General features: G+C 43.2%; 1 protein-coding gene and 1 pseudogene across 1 annotated transcript in view; both read left to right on the forward strand.

Moving 5' to 3' along the window:
• AP4B1 (adaptor related protein complex 4 subunit beta 1) overlaps nt 1–18,593 on the forward strand; it is a 116,680-nt gene that overhangs the window by 38,630 nt on the left and 59,457 nt on the right. Inside the window, exons 5-6 of the mRNA XM_073615707.1 lie at nt 7,449–7,596; nt 17,574–18,070. Coding sequence (XP_073471808.1) covers nt 7,449–7,596; nt 17,574–18,070 — 645 coding nt within the window. The remainder of the gene's footprint in view (nt 1–7,448; nt 7,597–17,573; nt 18,071–18,593) is intronic.
• Nucleotides 15,109–15,227, forward strand: LOC141130782 (5S ribosomal RNA; annotated as a pseudogene).

The raw sequence follows: 18,593 nt of genomic DNA on the forward strand, positions 1-18,593 counted from the left end.
GACCTCTGGGAGATTTACCCCTCTTTTGCGATACGGCACTGCGTTGCTTTAAATGACAATTGTTCAGTAGTGCGACACTGTACTCAAATACAATTTATGTCATTTTTTTCTCACAAATAGAGCTTTCTTTTGGTATTGGTATCCTCACTGTGTTTTTTTTATTTTTTGAGCTATAAACAAAAAAAAAAAGATCAACAATTTTGAAAAAAAAAACACAATATTTTTTTTCTTTCTGCCATAAAAAACATATCCAATAAAAAGATTACTTTATCAATTTAGGCCAATATGTATTCCGCTATATGTTTTTGGTAAAAAAAATCCAAATAAGCGTATATTGATTGGTTTACAAGAACAACATAGCGTCTACAAACTATGGGATATCTTTATGGAATTTTTGTGTATTTTTTTCTTTATACTAGTAATGGCGTTGATCAGGGACTTATAGTGGGACTGTAATAATGTAGCAGACTGTCAGACACTAATTGACACTTTTAGGGAACCAGTGACACCAGTGAAATATGCTAGGAAGGCTGGGAAGAGGTTACACATCAAGGGTGATCAAGGGTTAGCTGTGTGTCTAGGCAGTGTTTTTGTGTTTACTGTGTGCTGCTTTAACTAGAGGAATAGGATCACCCCTTTCCCCCCTGTCACAACTGAGATATGCCTTGTTTACATTGCATATCTCAGTTTGTTTTTGACTGATGACCTGAGCTGACAGGAGGTTTACTCCTTGGAACTTGCAGATTAGCTTCTGATGTGAATTATCACAGCAGAATTGGCCTGCCGGCTATATGCCTTTTGGTCCCATAGACGTCAATGGACGCATTTGTAGATGCGTAATATGTATTTTTATTGCATTCAAAAACCCCTCTCCTCCTATACAACTCCTCTCCTTCCCCTGTCCAGCCCAGGACAAACTAACTCCTGAAGCTTGATACATGAGCAAAAGCACACCTGTGATATGCCTGTAAACACTGCTAGGCTCTGAGGAAGAAGGTATCCGTGCAAAATGCGTCAGCCGGCAGTGGCCCTTGAAATCTCCCTTGTTATCATCTGGAGTCTGTTGTTAGTAGACCAATTGCTGTCATCTGGAGATCATTTGTATTGCAAATTTTTTCCCACATGTTTGTGAGTAGTTTTTTATCTTCTTATTTTTAATAAAAATATGTCCAAGGATAATGCACAAGGCTGGTGCGCCCTCTTTTTCTTCTTTTTTTCTCTTTTGACTATTAAGATATACAAAATGGGTAAAAAATACCGCGCCGATCAGAAAACATGAACAGCAGCCAACACTACAATAAGACCAAATTGTGCAAAATACGTAAATGTAAACAGTGTAGCGCTAAAGTACAAACATTTATGTGAAGAATTGAAGAGAAAAAAGGTTATTCCACAATAAAGTAAAGAATAACCATATCTAGTCTCAAGACTACATAAATTAGAAAAATGAATTTCAAATGTGTAGTCTAATGGCATATAAAACGCTCATTCATCAGTGATAAGAGAGACATAAACAGTCTCGAAAATAACAATATAAATAGTGAAAAAATATATGTGATGGTGACAAATACAGTGAAAATTTAATATATCCACATTTCTGGTGAAGATGAGATATAAATAGCAAACTTAGTGATGATAAAAAATGTCCAAAATTCAAGTAGGAGGTGTGGCCACCATATGAAGTCTGAAAATGATTTAGTCCCAATGGTATATCATGCAGATAAAGTGAATTCAATACAATACAGAAACTACATCAATAGCTCCTCCGTAATAATCCGAATCAGCATAAGGGATAAGGTACTCTTACCGACTTTGGTGGACTCACAGGCCGTTGGCGGTGAGTCAAAAGGGCTTGCACTGTCTTAAGATGGATGACAGTATAGGAGTGGACCATGTGCTGGTAAGCCTCTTCCCTCAAATGAGGGACCAGGATCCTGCCCGGATGGTCTAAGCGATCACCGTCCTTGTCAGCATTGGTAAACCATGTATAAAGAAAGAAACAGGGAGCCTCCTCTGCTGTCTCTTCCAGTACAAAGTACAAAGGAGACATTGCTGGAAGAGACAGCAGAGGAGGCTCCCTGTTTCTTTCTTTATACATGGTTTACCAATGCTGACAAGGACGGTGATCGCTTAGACCATCCGGGCAGGATCCTGGTCCCCCATTTGAAGGAAGAGGCTTACCAGCACATGGTCCACTCCTATACTGTCATCCATCTTAAGACAGTTCAAGCCCTTTTGACTCACCGCCAACGGCCTGTGAGTCCACCAAAGTCGGTAAGAGTACCTTATCCCTTATGCTGATTCGGATTATTACGGAGGAGCTATTGATGTAGTTTCTGTATTGTATTGAATTCACTTTATCTGCATGAGATACCATTGGGACTAGATCATTTTCAGACTTCATATGGTGGCCACACCTCCTACTTGAATTTTGGACATTTTTTATCATCACTAAGTTTGCTATTTATATCTCATCTTCACCAGAAATGTGGATATATTACATTTTCACTGTATTTGTCACCACCACATATATTTTTTCACTATTTATATTGTTATTTTCAAGACTGTTTATGTCTCTCTTATCACTGATGAATGAGCGTTTTATATGCCATTAGACTACACATTTGGAATTCATTTTTCTAATTTATGTAGTCTTGAGACTAGATATGGTTATTCTTTACTTTATTGTGGAATAACCTTTTTTCTCTTCAATTCTTCACATAAATGTTTGTAATTTAGCGCTACACTGTTTACATTTACGTATTTTGACTATTAAGATACCCCTATCCTTGAGGTCAGCAAAGCCTGAGGCACTATCCACTATGAACTTTAATCCACCCGGTAACTCACTTGTGCGCAGGAGTGTTTGTCTTCCTGTTCTGTAGATGTGGCTGTGTTGTCTCAGCTCTCTCTGTCTTCTGACCCTTTCCTGGATGCTGACACCCGCTGGCAGTGCCCCTCTCCCTGCCCCTAGTTTTGGCCCTGGTGCCCAACTACCACACCTGCAAGCCTCACACCCTGTGTACACAGAGCCCGGACTCGGGCAGGATTTTTTCCCCAGCAGCCTCACCTCCTTCCAGGAACAGACCCCTATCCCCTGCACATACAGTGGAGCAGGTGGGGCTGGAGATGGAAAGTGTTGGCACCTTGTGATTTTCTGTATCTGCACTGATTGTGCTGGGGGGGCCATGGTTTCAAGACCATCCCTGGGCACTTAGTGGTAAGTTGCTGGAACTGACAGGTGTATGTCAAGGCTTTCACCATGATCACCCTTCCTACGAATGGAGACCATAGGAAAAGGTAAAGGAGGGGAGAGGGGCACTGAATTTAAAGGGAGGGTGACACCCTAAAAGGACAGAACCCCATTAGGAACCCCCAAGTGTAGGGATGATGGTGATAATGGCGTTTAAACAGGCACAGGAAAAAAAGCAAAGGTGACTTGGGGATAGGCAGCACAGGTGATCCAGGAGGGGGGTAGTTACTTGATGGCCCCCAGATCCTAGCCCTCTGCAGTGATCGCCTGAGCTATCTGCAGATGCAATGACAGCCCAGGCGATCACTGCTGTAAACAAAGAGCTGGGCTGCAAAAGAAGACTTACTCTACTTGCTTATCTACTGTGCTCTGATGGATGAAATCATCTAATGCAGAGCCCAGCAGAGGAAGCCAGTTGTGGAAAGCTTCCTTTGCTCCTGGCTCTTTGTTTACTTGGGTGAGCTGTCACTGCACTGGCATCCCCATCATTCTTTTAGACATGCCTGGGCCTGTGCTGGTCACAGGAGTAGTCATACTGCTGTCACTACTCCTGTCAGCGGTGGTGCCTCTCTCAATGCCGCGCCCTGAGCATACAGTATCTCACAAAAGTGTGTACACCCCTCACATTTTTGTAAATATTTTATTATATCTTTTCATGTGACAACACTGAAGAAATGACACTTTGCTACAATATAAAGTAGTGAGTGTACAGCTTGTATAACAGTGTAAATTTGCTGTCCCCTCAAAATAACACACAGCCATTAATGTCTAAAACGCTGGCAACAAAAGTGAGTACACCCCTAAGTGAAAATGTCCAAGTTGTGCCCAATTAGCCAATTTCCCTCCCTGGTGTCATGTGACTTGTTAGTGTTACAAGGTTTCAGGTGTGAATGGGGAGCAGGTGTATTAAATTTGGTGTTATCGCTCTCCCTCTCTCATACTGGTCACCGGAAGTTCAACATGGCACCTCATGGCAAAGAACTCTGAGGATCTGAAAAAAAGAATTTTTGCTCTACATAAAGATGGCCCAGGCTATAAAAAGGACTGGTCTAGGACTGGTTCCACTCAGAACAGGCTTCGCCATGGTCGACCAAAGAAGTTGAATGCACGTGCTCAGCGTCATATCCAGAGGTTGTCTTTGGAAAATAGACATGTGAGTGCTGCCAGCATTGCTGTAGAGGTTGAAGGGGTGGGGGGGTCAGCCTGTCAGTGCTCAGACCGTACGCCGCACACTGCATCAAATTGGTCTGCATGGCTGTTGTCCCAGAAGGAAGCCTCTTCTAAAAACGATGCACAAGAAAGCCCTCAAACAGTTTGCTGAAGACAAGCAGACCAAGGACATGGATTACTGGAACCATGTCCTGTGGTCTGATGAGACCAAGATAAACTTATTTGGTTCAGATGGTGTCAAGCATGTGTGGCAGCAACCAGGTGAGGAGTACAAAGACAAGTGTGTCTTGCCTACAGTCAAGCATGGTGGTGGGAGTGTCATGGTCTGGGGCTGCATGAGTGCTGCCGGCACTGGGGACCTACAGTTCATTGAGGGAACCATGAATGCCAACATGTACTGTGACATACTGAAGCAGAGCATGATCCCCCTCCTTTCGGAGACTGGGCCGCAGCGCAGTATTCCAACATGATAACAACCCCAAACACACCTCCAAGATGACCACTGCATTGCTAAAGAAGCTGAGGGTAAAGGTGATGGACTGGCCAAGCATGTCTCCACCAGCTCCATGATGTCATCATGGAGGAGTGGAAGAGGACTCCAGTGGCAACCTGTGAAGCTCTGGTGAACTCCATGCCCAAGAGGGTTAAGGCAGTGCCGGAAAATAATGGTGGCCACACAAAATATTGACACCTTGGGCCCATTTTGGACTTTTACACTTAGGGGTGTACTCACTTTTGTGTCACCAGCGGTTTAGACATTAATGGCTGTGTGTTGAGTTATTTTGAGGGGACATTAAATTTACACTGTTATACAAGCTGTACACTCACTACTTTACATTGTAGCAAAGTGTCATTTCTTCAGTGTTGTCACATGAAAATATATAATGAAATATTTACAAAAATGTGAAAGTGTGTACTCACTTTTGTGAGATATTGTATGCTCCCCTGCTACCACAACCCTCCCCGGTTTCGACCCTGACAATGAAATTCAAATTAAAACTACTAGCTCTGATGGAACAGTAACTCTGGTGGCTAAAATGACATATAATACCACAGAGTGTGAGAAACTTAGCAAAACTAGCTACTCAAGCAATTATGATATCTTGAACAAAGGAAGTGTGGATCAAAACTACACATTTTCATGCCAAAAATGTTGTAAAATGTTTCATTTCCCCTTTTGTTCATGCACACACTTAATCATGTAAAAACTTTATTATGGTTGTAAAAGAGAGTACAATATAAAAAATAACATAACTTCGGGGACGAGAAACACCTAAACGTTAACTATGACAAAGATACAAAACTTACAAGAGAAAAGTATCCTACCTCAGTTGTTACAAAAAAACAAATAGTTACAGTAGTGTCTTTTACTTTTAGGATGAAAATAGATGATCATCCGTTTTCATCCATTTTTCCATAGGAATGCATTGATGTTTGCCAATGGGGTAGATGAAAAACGGACAAACGGTCTGTATGTGTGAAAGGGGCCTTAGGGTGGGAGGTCAATTTAAGTAGCCAATAAGTAGAGAGCACTGATGGTTCAAGGGAAAAAAAGTGCTAAGAGTGAAGGTAAATTGAAGAAACACACTTTCAAAGCATAAACATATTTGTTAAAGAATGAATGGTGAGTGTTGTTTAAACCGAGACATCATGCTCGGGAACCAGGCTCCTGATTTACAATACAAAAATTGAGATCTGGTGTGACTGTCTAATAAACACTCAACTGGTAGGCCAGCGATAGACAGTGTAGGGAGATAAGAGAGAATGGAAAATAGGGAGGGATAGGGCATGGGGGGGAGGAAGAGAAGAGGAGAAAAAACAGGGTGTGGGGGGGGGGGGGGGGGCACTGTGGAGGGTAACAGGAAAACTTCCCTGTTTCATTCCCTTCAGACAGTGGAAGCCCAAGGTTGAAGCTGAGCGTGATAGGTGTGGTTCAAGGCTGTGCATGGGGCTGCCATGCAGTGACATGTGGTGTCATCCAATGCACCATATCATATAGAGCTGCACGATTCTAGCTAAAATGAGAATCGTAATTTTTTTGCTTAGAAGATAGATCACGATTCTCTCACGATTCTCACGGTGTAACATCATCTTTCACATTAAACAAAATAATTGGGCTAACTTTACTGTTTTGTTTTTTTATTCATTGAAGTGTACTTTTCCCAAAAAATTGCGTTTGAAAGACCACTGTGCAAATACAGTGTGACATAAAATATTGCAACAATCCCCATTTTATTCTCTAGGGTCTCTGCTAAAAAAATATATATAATGTTTGGGGGTTCCAAGTAATTTTCTAGCAAAAAAATCTGATTTTAATTGTAAGAAACAAGTGTCAGAAAAAGGTTTAGACTTTAAGCGGTTAAACTTCCTGCATATTCACACCAAAGTTTCATCCCTTTGATCTAAGTCAGAAGAGTTACAATGTTGTTAAAATCTTGGCAGAATGCCGTTTTGGCAGACTGCCAGAGTAAGCAGAGAACTCTATACTTGTAACATGAAAGAATCCAGACACTCCACAACATAGATCGTCAGAGGTTGGTGAATGGAGATCGTGATCTTTTAATGATTAATTGTGCAGCTCTAATATCATACCACCATTATGATGTCTTTGGGGCATAGCTTTAATAAGTGTTTTCTATGTGCCCTAGTGGTGACCTGCGTTTATCCAATCTGAAAAAAAATGCAATTCACCAAAGGATGTGTGAACGAGCCCCAACAATGCATTGTCTGTTTTGTCTGTTTGGATGGCACACACTTTTCCCCTCAAAATAGTGTAAATGTATAATGCTGACATGCTCTGAATTGGGAAAGGGATGATGCACTGGGTAGAATCCAGAATGAACATGGTTGCATGGCATGTGATTTTATACAGTTGTGTTAGATATATACCATATAAAATTTCTCTTTAAATCTTAAAATGATAGTTCTAGAGATAAGTGTAATATATAAAATAATGTTTTATATTCATATTTCTGCTTCATACCTTAGTGTATAAAAGAGCTCTTCTAATATGACAATCTTTCAGATGGAGCCATTGTGAATGAGCTGTACAGTTTGCTTCGAGATCCAGATCCGATTGTTTTGGTGAACTGCCTGCGAGCTTTAGAAGAAATTCTAAAAACAGAAGATGGAATTGTCATTAACAAACCTATAGCTCATCATCTTCTTAACAGGTTAAGTCTCCTAAACTTTGGCATATATGCTCGTTTTTGCTTAGAATCATATAAATTGCAAATACAGAACATCACATGAACAGTTTATTTTCTTATCGTACATCACGGGACACAGAGCCATAGTAGTTACTATGTGGGTTATAGGCCACCTTCAGGTGATGGACACTGGCACGCCCCAAAATCAAAAAGTGCACTCCCTATATAACCCCTCCCACTGGTGGGAGTACCTCAGTTTTTTTGCCAGTGTCTAAGGTGTTGGTCACGAGTAAAGATGTGCTATGCTGAGCTCCACTGGAGCAATCCTTGCTGGGGCTAGCCATGCAGCCGGATATATTAAAAGTGTCTTTTAGGCCGGATTGAATGGTACCTGGGCCTCGTATCTGAAGTAACGAGGTCTTGCCTGTAACGCTTCTCTTTTTAGAGAGCTGGACCACGGGATCCAGTACTTTTTGGTATTAAGGCCATAAAGTTTTACTGGCGGTGGTGTTATTACAGGTCCAGGATTGTGGGTTTCCTCGAGGATCCCCAGCTCCTGAAGGTTTAACGGAACCCACCGTGAAGGGTGAAGGTTGGGTCTGTTGGTTTACCACAGAAAACCCTGCGGCGGGAAAGGTAAGTGGAGTTTTTCTAAGAAATTTTCAAAATTTTCTTATGAATGTCTCCTTTTTATTAGTAAATGTTGTCATGCCTATGTGTCACCACTGGGGGCTGTATAGAGCACTTACGTCTCATGTTTCTCAGAGAACCCACGATGTGTCCAGGAAACAGCAGTGTTCTCCGGCCGGCAGCAGACCTCCAGTAAGTCTGGGGGGGTTTTGCCTCCCCACCAGACGCCCCCCTGAGCTGTTTTTTTCTTCAGGAAAGGAGCGCTTTGAAAAAAAAACAAGCGCCCCCTCCGCCATTTTTCTCTGTTTATCCCATAGGATGGGAGCCCGCGCTCATGCGGGAAAAGCTTTCTTTTGAAAGGAGAGAGGAAGGGCCGTAGCAACGGGGGGTCGGGGCTTAGCGCGGCGTTGGCGTCCTCCAACGCCCAGAGCAGGGAATATGTGTTTAAAGGCACCATTGTGTTTAAAGGCACCATTGTTGCTGGCAAGCTGCGGAGGGACGCAAAGGTATATATGAGGTTTGATGACACAGGCATTCCTTTGACACATTTACTACTGCATCAGGCTGAGCATTAATAGCAGCAGCAGAGCTGGACTATTGCTCAAGCATGCATTCCTTCTGGTAGTACCTCTGCTTTATACATTGGGCAATGGTCAGAAGGGAGGTTAAAGTCACCTCAAAAAAGGGACTCTAGAAAGACTATAGTTACTAGGGAGCCTAGACCCATCTCAGAAAAGATGGCATTATGTATTCTGAGTGGGAGCACCCAGATAAACAGTTTTTTTCCTCCAAAAAAGTTTTCAATACTTTATCCTATGGAGGAAGAGTTCTATAAGAAATGGGGATTTCCAGCAGTTGACGCTGCTATATCCTCTGTACCTGACTTGTCCAGTAGACAATGCTCATATGCTAAAGGATCCAACAGATAAAATTCGGAATTCCTTTTTAAAAGCTATATTTCACTCGTAGGCTCAGCCTGCACTGGCAGCGATCAGAGTATCTCAGTCCTTAAAGGACCAGTTTATGGAGGTACTCAAGATTATTCCTGATCAGCAGGCCCAAGATTTGGTTGGGATATCAGAAGCGTTATATTTTACAGTAGACGCTATGAAAGATTCTATTCTCCAGACCTCACAGCTCATGCTAGGGCGGGTACATGTGCGTAGAATCCTATGGTTGAAAAATTGGTCAGCCAAGTCGCCATGCAAAAGCTCTTGGCCAGTTTCCCATTTCACGGTGAACGGTTATTTGGAGACGATCTGGATAGGTATATCCAAAGAATTTCTAGTTTCTTTCGGTTAAAAAGAAGTTTAAGCATTTTTTTCTTTTAAAATGTGCTTCTTCTCCGGTGCCAGGGGCATTAGCCTCCAGGCAGTCATGACGGCCTCCACCGTCAGGTTTATGAGGTAAACCTCAGGGTCAGTCCCAGGGCCAAAAGAGGACCTGGGGGAGGAAACCCACAAAACAAAATACTAAAACCTCTTTATGAAGGGGCACCCCCGCTCACTCAAGAGTGGGAGGAAGGCTTCTACAGTTTTCAAGGGTCTGGCAGGAACAGTGTCAAGACAGACGGGTGGCTGTCCTCTAGGTTTACAAACTAGAGTTCCCAGAGATCCAGTGAAAAAAGAAGTCTCTCTTTCTAGCTTTGGATCATCTCTTGTCTCAAAGAGTGATATCGGTGGTCCCCTTGGAACAGAAAGTAATAGGGTTTTTATTCAAACCTTTTCACGGTTTCAAAGCCAAACGGAGATGTCAGACCCATTTTAGTTCTCAAAGATCTAAACCGGTTTTTGAAAATCCTTTCTACCAGTTACTTGGAAAGTGATAACAACAGATGCCGGCCTTCTGGGCTGGGGAGCAGTCCTGGAAGAAGTGTCTGTCCAAGGGAAATGGTCCAAATCAGAGATGACCTTGCCCATCAATATTCTAGAGATTCGGGCAGTACGCCTGGCCCTGGAGGCCTGGTCGCTCAGACTACGGAATTGTCCTGTCAGGATCCAATCCAACAATGCCACAGCTGTGGCCCATATCAATCACCAAGGGGGCACAAGAAGTCGTTCAGCCCAGAGAGAGGTGAATCATATTCTATCTTGGGAAAACAACATTCCTTGCCTATCAGCAATTTTCATTCCAGGAAGAGAGAATTGGCAGGCGGACTACTTGAGTCGCCAACAATTGTTCCCAGGAGAATGGTCCCTTCACCTCGACATCTTTCTGTCAATATGCCAAAAATGGGGATTTCCGGACGTGGATCTGTTTGCGTCCAGGTTCAACAACAAGATCGACAACTTTGTGTCAAGGACAAGGGATCCGATGGCATAATGAACAGATACCTTGTTTTTTTCCGTGGGATCAGCTTTTCACTGATCTATGCGTTCCCTGTTCTGCTTCCGTGCCTTCTCGCAGGATCAAGCAAGAAGGGAAGGAGGTGATTCTTGTGGCCTCAGTGTGGCCCAGGAGATCTTGGTTTGCCGAGATTGTAAAAATGTGCCAGACCTTCTCTCGTAAGGTCCGGTATTCCATCCTATTTAGAAAAACACTAAATTTAACGGTTTGGCTATTGAGACCCACATTCTAAAAGATTGTGGGCTGTTAGCTTCAGTAGTTTCTACTTGGTTAATGCTAGGAAGCTGGCCTCCAGAGTCATATACTATAGAGTCTGGAAGGCATATGTCGCCTGGTGTAAATCTAGGGGTTGGGACCCCAGGAAATATGTCATAGGTAGGATCCTTGAATTCCTACAGATAGCATTAAAAAAGAAGCTGGCCTTGAGTACTGTCAAGGCCAGATGTCGGCTTTATCTGTGTTTTTTCAACAACCACTTGCTTCACACTCTCTGGTTCATAACTTTATTCAGGGGGTAACGCGGATTAATCCTCCAGTCAGGTCACCCCTGAACCCTTGGGACTTAAATTTAGTCCTGTTGGCTTTACAGAAGCAGCCTTTTGACCCAATACAAGATATTCCCTTGGTCCTCTTGACGCGGAAAAATAATTTTCTTGGTTGCCATATCTTCTGCAGGAAGAGTATCAGAGTTGGCTGCTCTTTCTTGTAAAGAGCCATATTTGATTATTCATAAGGATAAGGTTGTATTGCGGCCTCATCCTAAGTTCCTGCCTTCATTTTTTCCAGAACCTCGTTCTGTGGAAGAGAGATCACTACATTCTCTTGATGGGGTGAGAGCGCTCAAGGTCTATTTGAAAGTGACCGTTCAGATTCGTAAAACAGATGTTTTGTTTGTGTTTCCAGATGGTCCTAAAAGAGGACAGGTAGCATCGAAATCTACTATTTCTAAATGAATTTGTCAAGTGATTGTTCAAGCTTATGGTTTAAAGAGGAAAATTCCTCCTTTTCATATTGAAGCGCACTCCACCAGGGCTGTTAGTGCTTCTTGGGCAGTGCATCACCAAGCCTCCATGGCTCAGATCTACAAGGCCGCAGCTTGGTTTTCAGTCAATACATTGTATGTGATGTACTTCAAAGAAAAGGATTTTTACAGGTAAGCTGCTCATTTCAATAATTTCAGTTCTAGCTCACCTGTTCTAATAATAAAATTATCTTTTCTTTAATTGTACATCACAGGACACAGAGCCATAGTAATTACTATGTGGGTTATAGTCCACCTGCAGGTGCTGGACACTGGCACACCCTAAACAGGAAGTTGCCTCCCTATATAACCCCTCCCATACCGGGAGTATCTCCGTTTTTTTGCCAGTGTTTAAGGTGTTGGTCACGAGTGAAGATGTGCTGTGCTGAGCTCCACTGGCGCAATCCTTGCTGGGGCTAGCTATGCAGCCGGATCCATTCAAAGGGTCTTTTAGGTCGAATTGAATGGTACCCGGGCTTCGTGTCCGAAGAAACAAGGTTTTGCCTGTAAACCCTTCTCTTTTTAGAGAGCTGGACCCCGGGATCCAGTACTTTTGGTATTAGGGCCATAAAGTTTTACTGGCGGAGGTGCTATTACAGGTCCAGGATTGTGGGTTTCCCCGAGGCTGCCCAGCTCCTGAAGGTTTAACGGAACCCACCGTGAAGAGTAAAGATTGGGACTGTTGGTTTTTACCACAGAAAACCCAGTGGCGGGAAAGGTAAGGGGAGTTTTCTAAGAAATTTTTTGAATTTTCTTATGAAATGTCTCCTTTAGTTAGTAAATGTTGTCATGCCTATGTGTCACCACTGGGGGCTGTATGGAGCACATACGTCTCATGTTTCTCAGAGAGCCCACGATGTGTCCAGGAAACAGCAGTGTTCTCCGGCCGGCAGCAGACCTCCAGTAAGTCTGGGGGGGTTTTCTCTTCACCAGACACTCCCCACCTGTGCTGTATTCACCCCCTCTTCACAAGGAAGAGCGTCAGGAGAAAAGCGAAAAAAAAAAAAAACGATCAGCACGCCGCTCTACTCAGCATCTTCCAGGCTCACTCCTCGCCATTTTTTTCCCCATCACATGATCCTGTAGGATCAGAGGCTCGCGCTCGTGCGGGAAAGATCTTTTTTAAAGAAAAAAAAAAGTGGAAGGGGGCCGCAGGCGACAGAGGGGGCGGAGCTTAGCGAGGCGTTGGCGTTTTATAAAGCAACATTATTACTGCTGCAGGCTGACGGAGGGACACGAGCGTAGAGGGGCATGAAAGAGGTTTGGTGACAGAAGCATTTCTTTTGACACATTTACTATTGCATCAGGCTGAGCATTAATAGCAGCGGCAGATCTGGACTATTGCTCAAGCAATGGATGCGATTTCTTCTGGTAGTACCTCTGCTTTGTGCATCGGACTATGGTCAGAAGGGGGGGTTGAAACACCCCCAAAAAAGTGCTAAAAGGGTCTCCCGCAAGCTCTGGAAAGCCTAATCTACAAATGGCATCCTCCCCTGAGAGGGGGTGGCTGGTCAGAGTGGGATCGGGGCAATGAAATGTTTGCAACTGTTTTCAACACTGCAGCCCCTAATCATTTTACTAAAGATCTCTTTTACCTCAGACATGGTAGGTTTAAGAAAAAAAAAACACGCATCCCAGTGTGGTCAAGATGCAACAGGTTCTCTTCCATTTTCCTAGGACCCTAAAACTGAGGAACTAGGGGCATGTGAAGATGAATTCCCTCAGGGGACCGTGGTGAGGCTGATGACTCCTTTTCTGAGGTGTCAAATGTGGGAGAGTCAGCTTTCACAATCTGTAAGATTGATGGTACAATTTCTTGCTGAATGATCCGCTCCACATTTAAGTACCCTTAACTGAGTGTTTGGGTTCGCTAAAGCCTCCTCAAGCTGTGCATGCCTTTTTCTGTCCATTCTTTGTTGGAAAAGTTTTTTTGTATCAGGAGAATCACCCAGATAAGCCTTATTTTCCTTTCTAAAAAGTTTTCACACTTTATCCTATGGTAGAGAAAATTCACTAAGTATGGCATACCGGCTATTGACGCTACTATATCCTTTGTGAATAAGTTTGACTTGTCCGGCTGACAATACTTAAATACTTAGGGACCCAACTGATAAAAGGTTGGAATTCCTATTAAAAAAAAAAACACTTTTTTTCTGGCAGATTGAGTGTCTCAGCCTGCGCTGACAGTGATTGGTTAACGTTGAGAGACCAGTTTAAACAGGTGTTCAAGGTTATCCCACTCAGCAGGCCCAGGAGGCAGCTTTATGTTTGTAATAGTTGCTATGACAGATTCTATCCTTATCCAAAATATCCTGAGGATATTTTGGATAATATATCCAAAGAATTTCTAGTGAAAAAGTACCCCTTTTGCCATTTAAGTGAGCAGTAAATGTATTTTCGTTTCAAAGCTCCCTCTTCTGTGCCAGGGGCATCAGTCTTCAGGCAGTCACTACAGCTTCCGCCATCAGGTTCAAAAGGTAATCCTCAGGGTTAACCCCAGGGACAAAAGAGGTCTTGGGGATGAAGCCTACAAGATACTGAAGCCTCCTTATGAGGAGGTGCCCCCGCTTGCTCAATAGGGAGAATTCTTCTGCAGTTCTCAGGGATCTGACAGAAGGAGTGTCAAGACGAATGGGGGACCTCCTCAATAGCTCCAAGGTACAAACTGGAGTTCCAAGAGTTTCCGTCTGCTCGTTTTTCAGATCAAACGTTCCTAAGGATCCAGAGAAAAAGAACTCTTTCTCTCAAGCATTGGACCATGTTTTGGCAAACAGTGTTCATGGTGGCCCCCCATGTAAGAGCAGAGGTTGGGGTTTGGTTAAATCCAAACGGACATTCTGGATCTCAAAAATCTATATTCAATTCCTGAATATAACCACTCTTTTTTTGCATGAAGTCAATCCAATCAGTTATCTCCATCCTACAAGGAGGAGAACTTCTGGCCTCAATCAACGTCAAAGATGCATATTTCCATATGCCTATTTCCTCGCTCACTAAGTAATATCTACTTTTCAAAGTGGAAAATCTTCATTTTCAGTGTGTAACTCTGCTTCCGATCTAGCTACCTCACCTCGAGTACAAAGGTTCTGGCTCCTCTTCTAGCCAGATTGAGGGCCCAAGGTATAACGATTATGGTTTACCTAGTCGATCTGTTCTTGATAGACCAGTCGGTAGCCCGCTTAGACCAAAGTATGGTCAGTACATTCGACTACCTGGAATATCTAGGTCGGATTCTCAACCTAGGAGAAATCTTCTTTAAAACCATGAGGTAGGCTAAAATACTTGGGTCTGATCATAGGTACACCCAGAAAAGGGTATTCGTACTCCAGGCAAAAATCAGTGCCATAAAGGAACTGATTTGGGTGGTCGAAGCAAGATGAATTTCTCCTATTCAACTTTGCATGAGGTTGTTGGGAAAGATGGCTTCATTCAAGGCCGTCTCTTATGCTCAGTTTCATCAAGACTGCTGCAAAACAGTATCCTATCGGCTTGAAACAAAAGGGTTCAAGCTCTACATTCCCAATGTGTCTGACTCCAAGGTCTACAGCCACATCACCCTGATAGCGCCCGATCTCATCTGATTTTGGAGGCTAAGCAGGGTTGGGCCTGGTTAGTATCCGGATGCAAGACCACCTGGAAATACCAGGTGCTGTAGGCTGGGTGCGCCCGAGCCTCAGTTTATGGTTAAAATCCAAAAATCTGCAAAGGGGAAAATCCTTCTTTTAGTTACCTGGGAAATAGTAACAACCTATACCAACCTTTTTTGTTTAGGTTGGGGGAACAGTCCTGAAAGAGGCAAGTGTCCAAGAGAAGTGGCCCAGATCAGAAATGGCCTTGCCCATTAACATTTTAGAAATTCAGGCAGAGCACTTGGTCCTGAGGGCCTGAACGTTTAGTTTACGGTATGTCCTGCCAGGATTCAATCCGTCAGTGCCACAGCAATCACCTATATTAATCACCTAGGGGGCACAAGAAGTTGTGCGGCCCAGAGAAAGATGAATCATATCCTATCTTGGGCAGAAAACAATGTACTTTGCCTATCGGCAGTCTTCATACTAGGAATAGAAAATTGGCAGGCGGACTACTTGAGTTACCAGCAGTTGTTCCCGGGAGAATGGTTCCTTCACCCCGATATCTTCCTGTCAATATGTCAAAGATGGGGGATCCCAGACATAGATCTGTTTGCGTCCAGGATTCAACAAAGAAATCGACAACTTTGTGTCAAGAACAAAGGATCCGCTAGCAAAGATGCCTTGCTATTCCCGTGGAATCGGTTCTCACTGATTTATGCATTCCCTCCTATTCTGCCTGTGTCCACGACTTCTTCGCAGGATCAAGCAGCAAGGGAAGTCGTTGATTCTTGTGACCCCCAGCGGGGCCCAGGAAATCTTGGTATGCAGAGATCGTAAAGATGGCAGTAGGGTACCCATGGACCCTTCCATCACGGCCAGACCTTCTCTCGCAAGGTCTGGAGTTCCATCCTACTTTACAAACGCTAAATTTAACAGTTTGGCTATTGAGACCCACACTCTGAAGAAGTGTGGGCTGTCAGGTTCAGTAGTTTTCTACCTTGGTTAATGCAAGGGAGCTGGCCTCCAAAATGATATATTATGAAGTCTGGGAAACATATGTCTCCTGGTGTGAAACCAGAAGCTGCACCCCAGGAAATAGGTCAAAGGTAGAGTCCTTGACTTTCTGGAGATGGGGTGAGAAATAAAGCTGGCCTTGAGTGCTTTCTAAGGAGAGGTCTCGGCCTTATCTGTATTATTTCAACGATCACTTGCTTCGCATTCTTTGGTTCGTAACTTTATTCAGGGGCCAATACGGCTTAATGTCCGGTTAGGTAACCCCTGAACCCTTGGGACTTGAATTTAGTTTTGTTGGCATTGCAAAACAGCCTTTTTTTGGCCCGACATATTCCCTTGGTCCATTTTTGACAAGGAAACTATTTTTTTCTGGTTACCATATCTGCTGCAAGAAGGGTATCAGAATTGGCTGCTCTTTCTTCTAAAGAGCCATATTTTTATTATTCACAAGGGTAAGCTAGTATTGCCTCCTCATCCTAACTTTTTACCAAAGGTAGTATCAGGTAGTACCTTCTTTTTTCCAGAACCCTGTTCTACATTCTCTTGATGTGGTGAGAGCAGTCAAAGTCTACTTAAAGGCGATTGCTCAGATTCAGAAAACAGATGCTTTGTTCATGTTGCCTGAAGGTCCTAAAAGAGGACAGGCAGCATCGAAATCTACTATTCTAAATAGATTTGACAAGTAATCGTTCAAGCTTATGGTTTAAAGAGGTAAATTCCACCCTCTCAAATCAAAACATACTCCTCTAAGGCTGTTAGTGCTTCATGGGCAGTGCATCACCAAGCCTCCATGGCTCAATTCTGCAAGGCCGCAACTTGGTCTTCAATCCATACATTTACCAGATTCTATATGGTGGATGTAAAAAGACATAAAGATGTTGCCTTTGGGCGCAGTATACTGCAGGCAGCAGTATAAATCCTCTGTTCTCATGGTGCCCTATTTTGGTTGTGTCTCCCGCCCCTCAGTTGGCATTGCTTTGGGACATCCCACATAGTAATTTACTATGGCTCTGTGTCCCGTGATGTACTAGTAAAGAAAATAGGATTTTTATAAAAGCTTACCTGTAAAATCCTTTTCTTTTGAAGTACATTATGGGACACAGAGGTCCTGCCCCTCTTTCTAGTATACACATGTATTGCTTTGCTACAAAACTGAGATACTGCCGGTAAGGGAGGGGTTATATAGGGAGGCAACTTCCTGTTTAGGGTGTGCCAGTGTCCAGCACCTGAAGGTGGACTATAACCCATATAGTAATTACTATGGCTCTGTGTCCCGTGATGTACTTCAAAAGAAAAGGATTTTACAGGTAAGCTGTTATAAAAATCCTATTATTTCATGGAATTTGTTACATTTTTGAAAGACCTAAATTCTTCTGTTCAAATAATAATAATTGAAACCTCTGCTTTGATATTTTTAGGATGGCTGATCTGGATCATTGGGGACAGAGTGAAGTTCTGACATTTCTCCTTCGCTACAAACCACGCAGTGAAGAAGAGATTTTTGATATTCTTAACAAACTTGACAGTTATCTGAAGAGCACACATATCAGTGTAGTCATGGGAGCAACCAAACTCTTCTTGATTTTAGTAAAGGAGTTTCCTCATGTGCAGACAGACATACTTGTGCGACTGAAAGGTCCACTGCTTGCCTCCTGTACCTCTGAAAGCAGAGAGATGTGTTTTGCTGCCTTGTGCCATGTCCGAGAGATTCTCCGCAGTTTGCCAGGGCATTTTAGCAGCCATTACAAGAAATTTTTCTGCTCATACAATGACCCTCACTATATTAAGAACCAGAAGATTGACATCCTTTGTGAACTGGTTAATGATGAAAATGTACACAATATACTTGAAGAACTCAGAATATGCTGTACAGATGTATCAATACAGCTCGCCCACACTGCAATCTTTGCCATAGGTAATGATGAATTATTATTATTAGGAGTGAAAAACATTGGTAAGAGTGTAATGTGTATTTGATGGTGAATTCTTTTAAAATAAGTTTTCTTTATCGTACATCATGGGACACAGAGCCTTAAGTAATTACTTAATGGGTTATAGGCCACCTTCAGTTGTAAACCCAATCAAAGGAAGTTTACTCCCTATATAACCACTCCTCCTTCCAGGAGCACATCAGTTTTTTTGCCAGTGTCTAAGGTGTTGGTCACAAGTGAAGAAGTGCTCTGAGGAGCTCCAGGAGGGTTCAATGCTGGATTTAAATAGCCTCCATAGAAAGAAACCAGATCCATCCAAAGTGCCACTGAGGCCTAAAATGGATGGTACCTGGGACCTTGTATCCAAAGCACGAGGTTTTGCCTGTAATGGCTTTCTTTGTAGGGCTGGTCCCCAGGAACCCAGGGCTTAGGTCTTGCTACATTACCTAAAGCTTCCTGATGGGGTGCATTGTACAGAGCCCAAGGGAGTGGAACCCATTTTTAGGG

The sequence above is a fragment of the Aquarana catesbeiana genome, linkage group LG02 (genome assembly GCF_042186555.1).
Source record: "Aquarana catesbeiana isolate 2022-GZ linkage group LG02, ASM4218655v1, whole genome shotgun sequence".
In the NCBI taxonomy this organism is placed as follows: domain Eukaryota; kingdom Metazoa; phylum Chordata; class Amphibia; order Anura; family Ranidae; genus Aquarana; species Aquarana catesbeiana.